A 19399-nucleotide genomic window follows, 5' to 3' on the forward strand; every position below is an offset into this window, starting at 1 on the left:
GTTTATCTGACTTGGTGATTCCTACACTGTTAAAAGCTAGGAAATCTATTTATAGGAAGATATACCAATCGTATGTGGAAGACATACATTACGTGGTGGGAGTCTCTTGGGGTTCACCCTCGCTACTTCTCGGTGGGTCGGCTCTTAACCTTCCTTCAACTGGGGGTTAAACAGAAATTGGCCTGGAGTACCATCAAGGGCCAGGTATCGGCCTTGGCGGTCTTTTTTTTCCAATGACAGTTGGCCACACACTCCCTGGTGCATTCTTTTCTTCAGGATGTCTGACATTTGTTTCCTCCAATGCGGGCTAATGCGCTAAGCCCACGCGCCTTCTTTATACTTACGGGCTCCGTTGCCGCCTTGGGATCTTAATTTGGTGTTTTCAGCTTCTCGGAAGCCTCCCTTTGAAAATATTTGGGAGATTCCCCTGCTTATGCTGTCCCAGAAGGTGGCCTTTTTGGTGGCTATCACCTCTGCGCGCAGGGTGTCGGAACTGGCGGCGCTATCCAGTCCACCTTATCTGGTAATTCACAAGAATAAGGTGGTGCTTTGCCCCTGTCCATCATTCCTTCCTAGGGTGGTCTCTGACTTTCAGTTGAATGAAGACATTGTGTTGCCTTCCCTGTGTCCAGGGCTAAACATCCGAAGGAAATTGCCTTTCATGCCTTGGATGTGGTCCGTGAAATTAGGGTGTACCTGGCAGTGACTGAGTCTTTCAGAAAGTCGGACTCTCTATTTGTGCCCACGGATGGACCTTGCAAAGGGTTGTCTGCTTCCTCTGCAACCATTTCCAGATGGATCAGACAGATGGTGGTTCAGGCCTATTCCATCAGGGATCAGGTTCCTCCTTTCCCTGTCAATGTGCACTCTACTAGGGCGCTTAAGCCCCGTACACACGTACCGATTGTTGGCTGTAAATATACGGCCGACGACCGATCGGCCGATTGTAGGCTTGTTAGTATGATGCTTCCGACAGCCGACAGCGCATTTTCGGCCAAACAGAATCTGTCGTGCAGACTTTAAAATTTTTGTTGTCCGACACCAGAACGGCCGATTGTTCGCCAGTCAGTACTGAATTCGGCCGACAAACAGCAGATTAGCAAGACTGGGCATGCTCCGAGAAGAAAAAACACACGGAAAGTTAACCATCACATGACATCACTTCTGCAGTCGGCTGTTGTTGGCCGACAAAATTCGTGTGCAGTCTTTAGCACTTTTCAACCGACGGGACAGCAACGGACAAAAGACGGCCGATCGTTCGTTCGGCCGACATTCGCTACGTGTGTACGGGGCTTTAGTGCCTCCCTGGGCCTTCCGTCATCAGGCGTCAGTAATGCAGGTTTGCAAGGCGGCCTCCTGGTTGTCGAGGCACACTTTTACAAAGTTTTATAAAGTGGATGTGTTGGCATCTTCGGATGATTCCTTTGCACACACGATTTTGCAGGCTGCTGTTCAAGAGGACCTGATCCTCTTTGAGGGTATATGGTTTTTCTTCAGGTGGGCTCCAGTTATTTTGGTTGAGCTCCATCTTACCTGATTGGCTATGGTTTAGCCTTGGGAATTTTTTTTTTTTCTTGTTGTTCCCACCCCTCCTGTTTCACACTGCTTTGGGACGTCCCCCTGGTCAAGAATGACAGGAGCTTTGTCCGTCAATGAATGAAAGAGAAAATGAGATTTTTGACTTACTGTAAAATCCATTTCTCTGACATTCATTGATGGACACAGCACCCACCCCTCTGTGGAGTTGTTCTTCTCCTGACACTGCTTGTAACAAAACTTAGTGACCATAGCGGAGAGAGGGAGTATACCCCCAGGGACTGCCCATGGGTGTGGCCAGAAGTTTTCTGCCTTGTTCCCTACTCTTGTACGGGGCAGTATAACCAATGGTCAATGAACGTCAGGAGCTGTTTCCGTCAATGAACATCAGAGAAATGGATTTTATGTTAAGTCAAAAATACCTTTTTTTTTTTTTTTTTCTTAGCTTGTCTGTTAGTTTTCAGCTTCATTCACCAGGGTGGCAATGCTGTGCGCTCTGAAGTACAATCACTGCAGCGTTGACACCCTGTGGACATATCATTTTAAAAGGACTTCAGGCAACACTTAGATTCAACTTTTTCTAGCAAACGGATAAATAGATTTTAGATTAAGTAATTTATGTATTACTATCTTTAGCAGTGTTATCAAATATAGTTACCATAGGACAACGTGTTTACATAGTGGTAGGCTTTAAACCTCTTAGGCTCCTTTCACACGGCCGCTCCGTGTGTCCGCAAATCATCCCATCCGTTTGCAGATGATTTGCGGACATAATGTGAATGGCACTGCGGGTGTCAGCGGAATACCATCCGCTGACACCCGATTTTCCTCCTTTCAGTTCTGTTCCGTTTTTACGAATGGAACAGAACCCCATTTTTCCTTCTGTGTAAAAAACGGAAAGGAAGGAAAATCGGATGTCAGCGGTGTCATCCGCTGACATCCGCAGTGCCATATACTTACATTATGTCCGCATATCACCCGCAAACAGATGGGATGATATGCGGGCACACGGAGCGGATGACAGAAATGTCATCCGCTCCGTGGAAAAAAAAAAAAAAAGTCCCGCAGCGGACCTTTCACACGGAGCGGCCGTGTGAAAGGAGCCTTAAAGACCAGCCCTATTTCTGTATTTATTTATTTTTTTGCAAGAAAATTACTTAGAACCCCCAAACAGTATAAATATTTTTTTAATCAGAGACTCTGGAGAATAAAATGGCAGTCATTACACTATTTTATGTCATGCAATATTTGCGCAGCGGTCTTTCAAACGCAATTTTTATTTTTTTTTTGTAAAAAATACACTTCACTAAATTAAAAAAAAAAAATACTAAACGCTAAAGTTAGCCCAATTTTTTTGTATAATGTGAATGATGATGTTACGCCGAAAAAATAGATACCTAGCATGCCCCACTTGAAAATTGCACGCACTCGTAGACTAGTGATATACTACGGTACTTCAAATCTCCAAAGGCGACGCTTTAACTGTTACCAGTTTAGAGTTAGAGGAGGTCTTTTGCTAGAATTATAATTATTACTCTCTACTTTGAACACTGTTACCATTTGTGGGCGCGACTTACCTAAGAGTTTTCTTTTGGCGTGGGAGGACGGGGGCGCTTTATAACTTTATCTTTCTCTATCGCTCATTGACAGACGTAGTCTTCTTGATTCTCAAGAGCTGGGTTATGTTGTCTCCGCAGGAGTAGGACTAGGCAGAATGACAAAACGTTCTGGCTCCACCTTAGGGGCAGTCCCTGAGGGTATATCCTCCCTCTCTCTGCTACAGGGAATCAGTTTTTTTTTCTGTCTAGTCAGGAGTAAGGACCTAAGTTCCTTGCTGGGATCTTTTGGTCCTGGCAAGACTTTTTTTCTTTAAGAAAAAGACATTTTTTAGGTAGTTTTCTCCAGTGTTTTTTTCCTGTGAGATCTTCAAGCAAAAAATGCCGGACTGGGCGACACTTGTGGTCACCCCAGCCGGCCTACGAGCGCGCGCAGACCATGGCATTGCGCTTGGTCGGCCGCGACATATTCAAGTAAGTATGCGGGGCCGGGCGACGGGCTGGATGTTGAGATCCAGTGGTCACCCCGGTTTCTGCCTACGAGCGCGTGCAGACCAGTGCGCTGGGTCGGCCGCGACGGAGTCCCAGTAAAGGGACTGACTTTGCGAGTTAAAAGTCTCGCTTGGACGCCAGGTACCAGAGAGTCGAGGCGTCCACAAACCCCCACCCCGGTGGAGAGGGTATTGTGAAGAGAGGGTGCCTGTCAGTTCGGTATGGTGAGTAAACGTTCCCTTTTTTCCTCATTATGAGGCAGTATATATTATGGGCCCCTCCATATATGGTCAGTATATATCTGATACTTACAAGTCCCCCTTGTAATACAGCATGTGTTTGTGGGAAGTGGACTTGGTTCAAGAGCTAACACTCTACCCAGCAGACTGTAACATTACAGCAGACATAGGAGGTATAATCCTACCTTATGTGCAGTGTATCTCTGTAGATCCATATGTCACCTCTTAGCAGAGTGCAGGTGGATGTGCTGGGAAGACGATATCGGCGGTCCGCCGCCATTTTGCCGTAGACCGAATGCATGTATGTCCTCAGGTCACGCCGGCCGCCATGTTTTTGGAGTCTTATGTCTCTTCTATGGGGGCGGCCATGTTTTGTGAGCCCAGCTACCTCGTGGAGGGCTGGGAACGCCGGAAAGCGTACACAGGGGGCGGAGCCACGCCTTCTGCCCGGGAAAAAGCAAACAGCTCCTTCCAGTCTGTGTAGACAGACGCTGACTGCAGTTTGTTGGAAACTGCACTGCATCGGTTGGTGAGCCCTGGGGGTCCCTCTCTCTCTCTGGGATCGAGAAGCAGGTACTCTGAGGGGCGCTATTGCGCTAGGGGGAGACACACAAAAAAAAAGAAAGTTTTTTTGTTTTGCTGGCAAAGGTGTCCTGTATTAACATGGACCCTGCCACTCATGTATCTCCTCCGGATCCCCTCGAGGGGTCTGCGGGATCCTCCAGCACCCCATTGACAATTGAATCTTTGTCAGCTATTATGGAAACTTTTGTGTCCCGGGTGGAAGTGGCTTGTCAGGGACAGGGCGCAAGAAAGCAACCCCCGCCTAACCCCTTATTATCTGAAACCTCGGATTCAGACTCTGAGCCTATTTCTGCAGTTGCAGGTACTTCATCTGGTATTGGTGTCTCGGGTCCTGTCTCTTCAGACAGTGAGGAGGATGTTTCGGCATCCGCCATAGCCCGAGAGGAAGCGTTGGTAAACGCACTCATTGTATCTGTTCAAGAGACTTTAAGGTTACAGGGTATTCCATCAGAAATAGCTGAAACTGAGATCCCTTTTGGGACTAAAAGCGCATCAAAGTGGCGAAGGTTTTTCCATTGCCCAAATGTTTTGGCAATCCAATCGAAGAAGAATGGCGTCTGCCAAAACGCACTTTTAATATTTCTAAACGCATTGACAGGCGTTATCCGTTTGAGGAAACCCTTATTAAGAAATGGACAGAACCACCTGTGGTGGATTCACCTATTGCTAGATTGAATAAAGCCACGGTTATTCCTTTAGAAGACGCTCCGTCTTTTAAAGATCCAGTGGATCGCAAGATAGAAGCTATGTCTCGCACCATGTTTTCCTTGATTGGATCAGCTTTCAGACCAATAATTGCTATTGGTCTGGTTTCGCAGGCTGTAACTGAATGGACCAAGTGGTTACGCCGGGACTTAGAAGAAGTCCCTCAGGCGGTATCAGATTTGTTGGAACAAATGATACAGGGGTTACAGTTTGTATGTGATGCGGCGTTAGACGCCACTCCATTAATGGCGCGAGCATCAGTCTCAGCAGTGGTTCTCAGGCGTACACTGTGGCTAAAAGGTTGGTTAGCCGACCAAGGTTCCAAAAAAGCATTGGCTAATATCCCCTTTTCAGGAGAGCGTCTATTTGGAGCCAACTTAGATGAGATCATTAAGGATCTCACCGGTGGAAAAAGCACCTTTTTACCGCAAAATTTTAAAGGTAGAGGAACTCGTCAAAGACGAGGGCCTTCTTTTTCTGCTCACAAGAGGTTTTTTCGTCCAGCGGGTGAAAAAACTAAATCCTCCAAAGCTCCTGCAGGAGGCGTCAGGGGTCGTTGGTCGGGCAAGCAAAAGCCCGCCCCCTCCAGACCAGAAGATAAACCATCCAAAGCCTGAAGGTGCGCCCCCACCCATAACTGGGGTGGGGGGACGTCTTCGCCGGTTCCCGGATCCATGGCTTTCCAGAATCCCGGACAAATGGGTTTGCGAAGTCATAAGGTCAGGGTACAAGATCGAGTTTCGATCTCTCCCACCGGCGCGATTCTTCCCTTCCAATATCCGACTATCCGCAGATCGTTTAGAAGATCTGCGGAGAGCAGTCACAGATTTACTACAACAAGGAGTGGTAGTCCACGTTCCTTGGACAGAACGGTTTCAAGGGTTTTATTCAAACCTGTTTACAATACCCAGGAAAGAGGGCAAAGTGCGTCCAATTCTGGACTTAAGAGCACTCAATTCTTTCGTCAACATAAGAAGATTCAGAATGGAGTCCATTCGCACGGTAGCAGCCTTCCTGCATCCAGGGGATGTCCTAGCGTCCATAGACATCAAGGACGCCTATCTTCACATTCCCATTTTCGCAGGACATCAGCGTTTTCTACGCTTTTCCGTAGAGGAGAACCACTATCAGTTTGTGGCGTTACCTTTCGGTCTCGCCACGGCTCCGCGGGTCTTCACAAAGGTGTTGGCCCCAATGTTGGCACTTCTGCGCCAAAGAGGTATATCGATTCTAGGTTACCTAGACGATCTTCTGCTTCATGCAGAGTCTCCTCAGACCTTGCTACAAAACATAGAAATTACTATGATTTCTTTACAGGAATTCGGGTGGCTGGTGAACCAGCAAAAGTCATTTCTGGTTCCCACCCAGAGGCTCGAATATCTGGGTCTAATTCTAGACACAGTCAGGACAAGAGTTTTTCTTCCGGTAGGGAAACTCCGAAAGATTCAATCTGCAGTCCAGTTGTTACTGTCCAACAGCTGGTCTTCCCTTCGGACTTGCATGAGGGTTCTGGGGTTGATGGTGGCTTCGTTCGAAGCAGTCCCATTTGCCCAGTCCCATACCCGAATTCTTCAGCAAGAGATTCTTCTCAGATGGAATCGGAATCCGGAATCCCTGGACAATCAGATCCGATTGAGCAAACAGACCAGAGAGTCTCTGGTATGGTGGCTTCGGTCTCCGATGCTCAGCCAGGGAAAGTCATTTCTGCCAATATATTGGACAACAGTGACCACGGATGCCAGTCTATCCGGATGGGGAGGAATTCTCGGTCAGTTATCTGTCCAGGGACTTTGGTCCCCGGAAGAATCCAGGTTACCGATAAATGTATTGGAACTGAGAGCGATCAGACTTTGTCTGATTCACTGGACCGAGCAGCTCCAGGGCAGCTCGGTTCGGATCCAGTCGGACAATGCCACGGCCGTGGCTTATGTCAATCACCAGGGGGGCACCAAGAGTGCCCGAGCGGCCAAAGAAGTGGCTTGCATTCTTCGCTGGGCGGAACGATTTGTTCCAGCAATCTCTGCGGTGTTCATTCCGGGGGTGGAGAATTGGCAGGCAGATTATCTCAGCCGTCAGACCCTGGATCAGGGGGAATGGTCCCTCCATCCAGATGTTTTCCACCAGTTGTGCCTACGGTGGGGCACCCCGGATGTGGATCTGTTGGCATCACGATTCAACAGGAAAGTTCAGAGATTCGTGGCTCGCTCCCGCGATCCTCTAGCAGAAACCGCAGACGCACTGATCGCCCCGTGGGGGCAATACCAGCTAATATATGCCTTCCCTCCTCTCGCGTTACTGCCAAGACTTCTTCGCAGAATAGAGGAGGAAGGAATCCCAGTAATCCTGGTAGCTCCGGACTGGCCTCGTCGAGCTTGGTATGCCGACATGGTCAGACTGGTGGCGGACGTCCCGTGGAGACTTCCTCTCAGGGAGGATCTACTGTCTCAGGGACCGATCTTCCATCCTGCTTTACGATCGCTGGCTTTAATGGCCTGGCTATTGAGACCCAGGTGCTGAAGGACAAAGGTTTGTCAGCTTCAGTTATTCCTACTCTAGTTGAAGCAAGGAAAGCGACTTCCAGAAAGATTTATCATCGCACATGGAAGTCCTACATTGCATGGTGTGAACCTTTGGGGTTCCGTCCTCGGTCTTATTCGATTAGTCGAATATTGGCTTTTCTGCAACAAGGGGTTGAGCAGAAACTGGCCTTGAGTACTATCAAGGGTCAGGTCTCAGCATTAGCCATCTTCTTCAGAAGCCTTTGGCTACTCATTCCTTGGTGCGGAATTTCATCCAGGGGGTGCGACATCTGGCTCCGCCAGTGCACGCGCCGTTACCCCCCTGGGATCTTAATTTAGTGTTGTCGGTTCTTCAGAAACCTCCCTTTGAAGATATTAGGGAGATTCCCCTACCCACGTTGTCCCAGAAGGTGGCCTTCTTGGTGGCTATTACTTCTGCACGCAGGGTGTCAGAACTGGCCGCATTATCTTGTCGTTCACCATATCTGGTGGTTCATAGAGATAAGGTGGTTCTTCATCCGAATCCATCCTTCCTACCAAAAGTGGTTTCAGAATTTCATCTGAATGAAGAAATTGTATTACCTTCCCTGTGTCCTAAGCCCAGTCATCCTCGGGAGTTTGCGTTACACTCCTTGGATGTGGTCCGGGCGATCAGGGTATACTTGAAAACGACAGACTCGTTTCGCAAGACGGATTCACTTTTTGTGATCCCAGATGGACCCAAAAAGGGGTTGCCTGCATCTGCCGCGACCATTTCCAGATGGATCAGACAGACGGTAGTACAGGCTTATTCTATTAAGGGTCGGGAGCCCCCGTTCCCTGTTAAGGCGCACTCCACTCGGGCACTTAGTGCGTCTTGGGCCTTTCGCCATCAGGCGTCAGTGGTCCAGGTGTGCAAGGCGGCTACCTGGTCGTCGGTGCATACCTTTACTAATCATTATAAAGTTGATGTAATGGCATCGTCTGATGCCTCGTTTGGCCGCAAGGTTTTGCAGGCCGCAATTTGAGGAGACCAGTGGTCTACCTCGAGGGTTTTTTCCGTTGGAAAATTTTTCTTTAGTCTCATTCTTTGTTTATAATGAGCCTTTAAAACTTCTAGTTTGGCACCGGTTGGGCCTTCTAGATTGGATTTGATTTTGTCAATCCCACCCCTCATTTGTGGCACTGCTTCTGGATGTCCCAGCTCTTGAGAATCAAGAAGACTACGTCTGTCAATGAGCGATAGAGAAAAATGGATTTTTGTAAGAACTTACCGTAAAATCCTTTTCTCTTAAGCTCATTGACAGACGTAGTACCCGCCCCTCTATCATTGAGTTGGGTTGGGTTAAATTCTCTGTACTGCTTTAAACAGAACTGATTCCCTGTAGCAGAGAGAGGGAGGATATACCCTCAGGGACTGCACCTAAGGTGGAGCCAGAACGTTTTGTCATTCTGCCTAGTCCTACTCCTGCGGAGACAACATAACCCAGCTCTTGAGAATCAAGAAGACTACGTCTGTCAATGAGCTTAAGAGAAAAGGATTTTACGGTAAGTTCTTACAAAAATCCATTTATCTGATCACTTTTATTGATGTCGCATGGCCCCGAACCCCTCCACTGCACTTCAAAGTAACCAAAACGCCAAAATCAGGGTTTTTGAATACTTTGGATTTTTTTTTTTTTTTTTTTTTTTAAATCTGCGTCGTTGGCTCCACTCTCTCAAAATGACGTACAGGGAAGTGGTAAAAGTAGAACAATAGGTAATACGTATTTATTCGTTTTGGATATCGCAAAGAAGGGTTATAACCCTTGTCAGATTTATTTTTTTTTTTTTCCCCCGCCATCTGTTTCCCTTTGTGGAGATTTCCCTTCACTTCCCGTCCCTTAGCCAAACAGGAAATGAGAGGAAATCCCTGCAAATTAAGGCAGTTCATTGGGGACCCCCAAGCCACCAGAACAATTGTCCCCATTGAAAGATTTCCCCTCCTATTACTTTTCTGGGGATAACCCAAAATTTGGGGATTTTCTTTTATTTTCACTTTCAGTGATGATGGTAAACAGGACAAATAGAGAGGGTGAATCTCCCTAATGGGGACACAGCAATCTAATCCCATTGCACTCTGTCCAAAACTTAAGGCAAAACTTTTTTTTTTTAGGTTGTGTGTTTTTTTTTTTTTTTAAAGTAAGGCCCCTTTCACACAGGGAGTCCGTTCAGATCCACCTGTCAGTTTTTTTGGCGGATCTGAATGGACGCCCCATGCATCTCTATGGGGCATCGGATGTCAGCAGAGACATGTCCGCTGACTTCTGATCCGTCAAATCCGGACGGATGGAAACCCTATTTTCCATCTGTCTGGCGGATCGGATGAGAACAGACAAACGGTCCATTCCCATCCGATTCCCCCATAGAGAAGAATGGGGACCTGACAGCTGTGTGTCCACACACAGCGCAGAGACACAGCAGTCATCCGCCTGCTCAGCGGGGGATTGGCGGATCGATCCCCCGCTGAGAAAAACAGAGTCTGCCTGATGGACTCCGTGTGTGAAAGGGGCCTTATACTTTAATGCCTAAAAAAAAAAAAAAAGTTACAATTGGGCTTTTTTAAAAATTTGAGTATTCAGACACTAATTATCGTAGGCATGTTTTGCATTCCCTTTTTAAGGTCTCTCACACTGTTCCATTGCAAAACCACACCAAAAATGCAGGACTTTTAAAAACATAAAGGACCAGTGTGACGAGTTCTATAGAATTTAAAGTGATTCACTTTATATGCATTTTTTATGTTTGGGTGTAACTTTTTTTTTAATTTTTTTTACAATTAAAAAAAAAAAAAAAAAAAAAAATGTAATTGGGGGTGACAGGTTCCCTTTTTAATGAGACATCCAGGGACTAAAAGACCCAGCATATCTCCCCTGTGCTCCACTGAATGTAATGCAATGCATTACATTCTTTCCCAGCATTAATGGCCAGGGAAACTGAGCGAGGACACAGAAGGGACGTTACATGTCCCTTCTGGGTCAACAACTAGAAGGGGAGGAAAGCGACAGCCCAGGTGGAAGGATGAAACTTGTAGTCACCATGGGGACCTGGCGCTTGGGATTTGTCGAGCCCTGCCTTGTGTTAGGATGGCTAGACCTGGGAGCCCCCATGTGGTCTGACAATTCCTTCCATGTGACTTTCTTTTTGATGGCTCATGATGTCTCCCAGGTGTAAAGTGTGACCAGGATTTCAAAGAGCAAAGCAAAGACCTACAGAGTTCTGTTCATTTTGCCAGGCGCTCTCAGGAGTCGGCATGTAATATAATTTTGCTTGCGGCCCGCCAGTTGGCACAGCAGCAACTGTCAGACCTCAGGAAGGCTGTCCATCAGCAAGGTCATCTACTGATTATTAACTTTAGTAACCAAGGGGGTGACTGAGGTTTGCTATTAATGTATCTAAGCTCCAAGTGTCGTCATGGCATTTTTGGGGTCCTCTGCTTTTCTTGCATTCCAAAAACATTTGCATCCCTATAGATCCTCTTATATGAAGTCTGTATGTAACTGGTACTCGCAAAATATCATTGTCCCTCTGGTTGTACAACTTTGTGTCTGGTTTACTTCTGCAGCTATGAAAAAAGTATTTGGTTTAAGACTTGGCTGAACGCAGATTTGATCACCAGCTGCTTTCTGCAAAACATAAAGCTTATCTGTATTTTCTCTCTTCCCCCTCCATTAGGAAATTTCTCCTCTGCTTTCTATGGAAGCAATGGCGATTGTGACAGATGACAAGAAATCGAACCCTGAATTCCCATACCCCAACACCTACACTTTTGACTTATTTGGAGGCGTTGATGTAAGTTTATTGTTCTGATTCTGTATATTGCATGCTTTCTTGCTACTGTATATCACCAAATGTTTGTTGACACCTGACCATCGAACTAGGAAGAGAACATGGGTACCAAGGCACTGAATCATTAAAAGTGGCATCATTTATTAGAACAAATCCACACACGTTTTCTACATCTGATTTGCATAACGTGAATCGGACCAGCTTTCAGTGTAGCCAGTTCACACCTGTCCAGGGTGGCTGCGGTCATTTTCTACAAATGGTCCTGTGTGATTTTTGGGTCTGGTTTAGGTGCGAATTCAAGTAAAAATTTGCACCTGAACCGGTGAACAAAACCGCACTGGACTCCAGACATGTGTGAATCCAGCCTTACACTTGGGAAAGGGAAAAGCATACAAAGGAAAGCGAACAATCAAACACCGCAACCAAAGACCTGCAGGGATCGATGAACCGGGTAATGGAGAGCCGTTCCCTCCAGGTGAAATGCCTAAAAGCTGTTTGATGCTGGCCTGCCTCGTACAGTCGAAGCTGAACCAATGCTGTGAACATAAAAACGGAGAGAGGTGGGTGAAGAGGTTTTTCAAAGACCACCCATTGAATATAAAATGTAGCATCAGACTATATGAGTGTCGGAGTTGTGACCCCCCCCCCCCCTTACTCTTCAGCTACAACAATTTCCACTCTTTTTTTGAAAAGGTTTTCCGAGTGTGTCTGGGCCTTTGTTCCATTCAGCTGAAAGATTTGTGAGGTCAGATGATGTTGAACGAGAAGGACGTAACTCGGTGTGGGCACATCAAACCATGTCTTTATGGAACTTGCTTTGTAAACAGGGACGCAGTCGTATTGGAACAGAAAAGGACCTTCCCCCAGACTGTTGCACCAAGTTGGAAGCGTGCATTTGTTTAAAATTGCTTTGTATGGTGTCGCATTAGGAGCCGGTCCACACTAGCGCGACTTGTCCATTGACCGCTACAGGACCCATTCTAATAGGAGCGACACAAGTCGCTCCGACTTAGAAAAAGGGTCCTGCACTATTTCGGGGCGACCTCGGAGCGACTTGCATAGACTTCCATTATGTGAAGTCCCTGCAAGTCGCTCCGAAGTCGTTGTGCATGGTAATACACAAGTCGCCCCCGAAGTAGTGAGGAGTCGCGTCGCCTCAGTGTGAACCGCCTCTAACGGTATTCTTTACTGAAAACACCTAAACTCAGCCATTTAGAGGAAATCCACATGTAGCCTGGGTTCATCATATACAGTATTCTTAACCCACCAATAGTACTGTATATCGTGCAACACCTTCCCACTGGCTATATGCAAATACAGGCGGTCCCTGAGTTTCAAAATCTGACTTGCATACAACTCATACTTCCAAATGGAGGGAGACAACAGGAAGTGAGAGGAAATCTCCCCCTAGGAAGGGAAATTTTACTCCTGTAAGAGTTATCCTAGGAAAAAGGTGTCTGCACTGAAGTTTTATCACTAATCCTTGTATCCACGACCACCCAAAATGTTTTAAATTTAATTGTCACAGTGACAGAAGATGAGGTGGAATCTCCTGACGAGGGGCACAGACAACAAAACAAACTCTACAGGGGTGTTAACCCTTCTCTATGCTTTCTAAAAAAGTGGCTGCAGTTCCACTTAAAATTTACATGTTCCAACTTCCATACAAGTAGTGTGTTTTTTTTTTTTTTTGTCAGACTGCTTCTGATCTGTGATCACTTTGACAGGCAAATCACGGTGATCATATGATCTCTGAAAGTAAAATGCCTGTTTGTTTCTGGGCCCTACTACAGGTATAGATAACAAATGATGCACATGTATGTGGTATCTCCTATCTATATATATATATATATATATATATATATATATATATATATATATATATATATATCAGTGGTGTTAGAATTTTTTGGTGGCGGTTCTTGGTAATGAAGCACCAGCTTAAATAATTTACAGCTATAAACATTTATTTATAATAGAAAAAAATATATAATTTCAAATTTCTTTTGAAACCAAACCGGGAGATACCGGTATTTACCACCAAATCAATGCCTAATTTGTCCTGAAAAGTAAGGTATAATTCAACTGGATAAATAGTATTTGTAAAAAGATGTAGGCCCCTTTCACACTTGCGCAACTTCAAAGTCGCCCGGTTTTACCGTGCCTTTTCGCCACGACTTTTGCCGCAAATTTGACTGGGCTTATGTCTTTTCCTCAAAACGCACCAAAATCGGGCCAGAAGTAGTGCAGAGACTACTTTGAAGTCGGTGCGACTTCAAGTCGCACAGATATGAATGGGGCTCATTGGAAATAATGGACCTGTCATGCAATTTTTGCAGTCCCAAATCGCATGACAAGTCGCACAAGTTTGAAAGGGGCCGTAATGTTTTACTCCCACAGCGGTTACATTCAGTGTAAAGTATGTTTAAATGATCAGCAGATCCAGAAGTATAGGAAACTGAAGATGTATGAAGAGATGGAACAGAAGTGTTTTGTGACTTTCATTTTCCAAATGATGCGTGAAATCTGACTAGTGGAGCTTAGCTGATGTGGGCGCCATTATTTCTTTAGCAGAGCTGTCTACATCAGGGCATTGCTGAATATTATTTGGGCTAAAATTGCTATCTTGATTAAGCAGAATCGAGGTATGTAAATAACTTCTGGTTTATTTCGGATGTCTGTCACGCATGGGTAAAGTTCAAGGGCAGACAGTTACACTGGCAGTTACTGTCACTGTTGAACCAAATTTGAATATACTAATGTGTGTTGTACATCCCTTGGGCCTTCAAATATAGAATGTGTAAATCTCATAAGCACTGTGAATTTTTTTTTATTAATGCAGCACTGACATGCAATGCTTTACACATTAGACAGAACCATGTATGTCTGTCCCTGCCTCAGTCTAATGTCTAGAACAAACTTGCTGGAAGATCCTTGCTCTGTTGGTAATTTTGCCTTGTGGAAGGAAAACGGAAAAGTTCACCTGAACACAGGGAACCCATAGAAACTCTGCACTGGTATTGTGCCTGGTACTAACTTCTTGTTTTTCCTTTTTTATCCAGCCACGTGTCTGCTTTATTAAAGTGGTAGTAAACTGCTGAGTTTTTTTTTTTTTTTTATATCTTTCAAGGCAATGCCTTAATGTGCTAGTATGCGTCGCATACTAGCACATTATGTAAAACTTGCCTTTAAAAAGAAGCCCTCCAGCACCGTGCTATCACTGCTAAAGGCGCTTCCATCCTCACCTTGCCTTCCTTCCGCCGTTCATTGCACAGAACTCTGAAGGAACGGCACCAGCTGCATTAAAAGTAAATCTCTCCCCAACAGTGCAGGTTTTAGGAGATATTTATTGTACCCATAGGAAAGCCTTACTATACACTTACCTATAGGTAAGTCATGCATAGCAGTTTACTCCCACCTAAATAAGTGTTTTGTGTTGTACTGTTTTGTGACTTTTATACTGTCACAGTTGTTAAGCAATTTTTTACTATGTATATCTTGGATTGGGGGGGGGGGGTCAGGGAATGCGACTTCATGTTGCACCTTAAATCTTGGTTCACATTAGAATATGGTGCGGGAAGCCCCCTATCCGTGCGAGTTTCCCGCACTGTGTTAAAAACGCACTACCCTTGTGATCTGCAGAGGGTTTTAGTGCAATGTTTACGACCCCCTTCAATGCAGTTTGAAAATGTAGTCTTTTCTGCACAGGATCGTGCTGTACAAACTACCATGCGATCCAGTTCCACTGCATTTCCAAAAGTAATGCATGCATGTACTTTGGTGCGACGCGGTGCAATTTGAGCCCATTCAAAAGGAATGGGCTCAAATCACGCCACACTAAATCCCATGGTAATTGTACAAGAATGTGGTGGGCTTTCCTGTGTGATTCATAGTTTGATCCTAGGCTAAATATGGGTGTGACATAGAAATAGTCAGAAAAGTGAACTAAGACTTAAATGAATGAATTAAAGTAACCCTAAACTCTTTATGAAATGCAATATTTTTAACCGTTTGACCGCCCCATAGCCTTTTTACTGCTACGGGGCGGCAGCTGTGCGCAGAATCACATGTATAAATAGGTGACCCTGCACTTTCGCCTGTAGAAGCCGATCTGCGGGTGCGGAGCACTCTCTTCCGGCACCCCACGATTTTCCTGTAAAACGGAGAACTGAGATAAGTATATGTTAACATGACGTGTCAGTTCTGACGGGGGAAGGGATCTGTCCTGTGTCTCTGCAAAGCAAGGACTAGAATCAATCTCTTCCTCTAGTGAAAGCCGCACTCAGTGTTAGCCAAAACGCTGCCTATAATAAGGGTCGCCTATAGGAACCTGCACTGCACTGTTTTGTCATGTCATCGGCTGCATGTGCTCTGAAGGTCCAGAGATGCATACTGGCACGTTATGACATTGCCTTGCAGGGGATTTTTATAAATTGGTTTCTTGTTCCTTGACCCTTTGATCGCCTTAGATGATTAACCCATTCCCAGCCAGTGTCATTCGTACAGTGAAAGTGCATTTTTTTTTTTTTTTTTTCAGCATAGATCGTTGTATTAGAGTCGGTTCACACTGAGGCGACACGACTCTGTACTACTTCGGGGGCGACTTGTGCATCCCCATTTACCACGACTTCGGAGCGACTTGCATGGACTTCACATAATGGAAGTCTATGCAAGTCTCTCAGAGGTCGCCCCGAAGTAGTACAGGACCCTTTTTCCAAGGCAGAGTGACTTGTGTCGCTCCTATTAGAACGGGTCCTGTAGCGGTCAATGGACTGTGAGGGAGCGCGACTTGTCAGGCTGACAAGTCGCGCTAGTGTGGACCGGGTTTTAGTGTCGCTGGTTCCTGCAAAGTGTCAGTGTTCATTTGTCCGCCGCAATATTGCAGTCCCACTTCAAGTCGCTGCTCGCCACCATTACTAGAAGAAAAAAAATATATAAATTCCATAAATATATTCCAGATTGAAGACGCTATGTTTGCGAAAACCAAGGAATATATGCTTATTGGATTTTTTTTTTTTTACCAAACACATGTAGAAGAATACATATTGGCCTTGATTGATTCTATTGATGAAGAATTTTTTTTTTTTTTAGATATGTTTTATAGCATAAAGTAAAAAAAAAATTGAGTTTTTTTTTTTTTTTTTCCTAAAATTGTCTTTTTTTTTTGTTTTATAGCGCAAAAAATAAAAAATGCAGAGGTGATCATATACCACCAAAAGAAAGCTCTGTTTGTGGGGGGAAAAAAGAACATACCTTTTTTATTTGGGTACAGCATCGCATGACCACGCAGTTGTCCGTTAAAGTAACACAGTGTTGTATTGCAAAAAAATGGCCTGGTCATGAAGGGGGGGGGGGGGTAATTCTTTCGGAGGTCAAGCAGTTAAATATAAGTAGACGGCATCTTCTATCTTTTTTGTCTTTCATTTCATCTTCAAAATGGAAACTTTTTTTCTGTTCTCAGACCTCCTCTTCCAGAGTCCCAATGTTCATTCTCCATATTCTCCTCCCATAAGTGAACGTAGCCACCCTCTCCTGCTTGCCCCCTAGATGCACCACATAGCTCAGAAACAAAACTCAGCTCTGCAGGAATTGTACTACGCATAGAGTGGATTATGTGACCAGAAATGGTGGCACTGCTTGCTCTACAGTAGTAGAAATTAGATGTATCATAGGGGGCTAGGGAGTGCGCACAGGACAAAAAACAGTATGACTTAAAAAAAAAAAAAAAAAAAAAAAAATTAAAAAAATCCCTACAGCCATAGTATATTTGATATTTTTGAACAATTTATGTAAAAAAAAGTTTAGTGTCAGTATGCCTTCTGTACTTGATTTTTTTTTTGTTTTTTTGTCAAAACGTTTTATTAAAATATAATAGCATACATAGAGCAAGAACATGACAGATATACAGAAAAACGCCTATAAATAAGCAAAATACAGTCATGGTATGCAGTTGGAAATGCAGATAATCAGCATAAGATTACACACAAACCCAGGTGCATCTATGACCGTACTTGATTTATTTATACCCACTCCCTTCTTTAGTAATCCTTTTTTACTTCTTTCCAAAGCCCCAAATGGTCCAACATATGAAAGGTGGCTGGTTTTACAGTTTGCACGTTTACTACCCAGGTCTCCTTCTGACGCACAGATCTGTATTAACTGTCTTGCAGCGCTTTATATGTGTCGGCATTTGTGCACTCTAACTTTTTTTTTATTTATTTTTTTATAAATTCAATTTTTATTGAATATTCAACTTACATCAAAAGGCAGTGGAGGAAACCACTACCAAAGAGAAACACAAGGAAAAAATTACAATCGATAACATGGATACAGCTCTGCAATTACAGTATAAGCAGGGTGCTTAAACTACCCTTATGGGGGTGGAGGGGGGGGGGGGGTTCATAGACGCCCTATGGTAAGATATGTTTAGAAGACATTAATGCATTTAAGATCATAGGACAGGGAGGATAACGACAGATCTTCAAGCTTCCACAACGATACAGTTTGAAAATCAGGTAAATAAATGAGGGGCACTGTTAAGAAATATGAACCTCTAGAGGCTTTACCAAAAGTGGGCTTTGGACACCAGTAAGAGAAACTTGGGAATACGGTCACACTGATGGTTCTATGATAGTTTTGGGGTGCTCCAACCATGGGTTTCAGATTTTGTCAAATTTAGTTGGGACAACCTCTAGCGTCGTAGGAAGCACTGAATTAGCCAGAAATTTCTGCTGCTGCAGGTAAGGGGGGTTAGATGATTTCCAGTGCAAAACTAATTTTTCTAGCATAATATAACCTAATCAAGCACTCTTGTGACCTTACAGGGGGCGAAGGGTTCCACCAGACCCAATAAGCAGATCTTCAACTCGCAGGGTGTTGAAATTACCATCACTATAGAGATAAATTGGAGGACTCGACAGTGACAGTTAAAGTAGTCCAAGCAAAGCTATTAGCAACTTCCGTAAGCATAAGGACACCTATAATCAACAGACATTAGCTTGTGCTTAGATTAGCGGCAGTGCTGCTTCTTAAAGTGATTGCAAAGGATAACCTTGTAAAACAGCCCTCTCAGTTTAAAATTGAAATGAAAGGCAAAATATTTGTGTAAAGATGGATGGATAGATATAGAGAGGTAGATAGAGAGGTAGATGGAGAGAGATATTATGAATAGCATTTTTTCCCTTTTTTTTTTATAAGTGATTACATTCCCTCTGTTCTCAGCTGCAAAGGTGCTGGGGGGAGGAGAAGCAAAAGCACACTAAACTTCCCAGTGCTGCGCAGTGGGACTTGTCTGGACAAGTCTGATCATTGGAGGAGAGCAGCATGGCTAGAGAACTGACCATGGTGAGCTTTCTCGCCTAGTGTGGTTAGTTTTTAATAAAAAAGCAGCGGGACTGGCAGGATCACCAGGGGTTTCACGCAAAGAAAGCGATATGAAGAGAACAGGATACTTTCTCATACAAGTACATGGTACAGCAGGCACATATCAAGAATTGGAAATGCTGGGGTAACAAACACTTTAACTTCACTGAAATTTCATAGAAGGTGATTTCTCTTTATAAGAACACGTGGTGTTTATGGAGCCCACAAGCTTCTATTAGTTATTTAGACACTGAAGAAATTGGATATTCCATCTAGGTTATCCCTCTTCCTCTATCTGTCATAGCTGAAAATTCAAATTATATTTACAAAGGGCATCCCCTGATTCCTTTCCGGTGTAAATTGTCTGTTCTCATCCTGCTTCAGCCACTAGATGGTGCTGTGTAAGCATTACCCATATTAGGCGCTAGGGATTGAGTTCTTGGTAGTGATGCTGGAGAAGCCATCATTTACATAACCCCAATTTTCATCTCCTGGTCTCTGCTATACAACAGACAGTTTGTTCATTCAATGAACTGTCTTGCTGAGGGTTTGCCTGGGTAAATCCTTTGCATTTTTTTTCAAGACTGACGTTTCTCTG

General features: G+C 44.6%; 1 protein-coding gene across 1 annotated transcript in view; it reads left to right on the forward strand.

The window, feature by feature from the left end:
* TRPC4AP (transient receptor potential cation channel subfamily C member 4 associated protein) overlaps nucleotides 1-19399 on the forward strand; it is a 91765-nt gene that overhangs the window by 16310 nt on the left and 56056 nt on the right. Inside the window, exon 3 of the mRNA XM_082271362.1 lies at nucleotides 11326-11442. Coding sequence (XP_082127488.1) covers nucleotides 11326-11442 — 117 coding nt within the window. The remainder of the gene's footprint in view (nucleotides 1-11325; nucleotides 11443-19399) is intronic.

Source organism: Pelophylax lessonae, assembly GCF_965119305.1.
Source record: "Pelophylax lessonae genome assembly, chromosome: 11".
Taxonomy (NCBI): domain Eukaryota; kingdom Metazoa; phylum Chordata; class Amphibia; order Anura; family Ranidae; genus Pelophylax; species Pelophylax lessonae.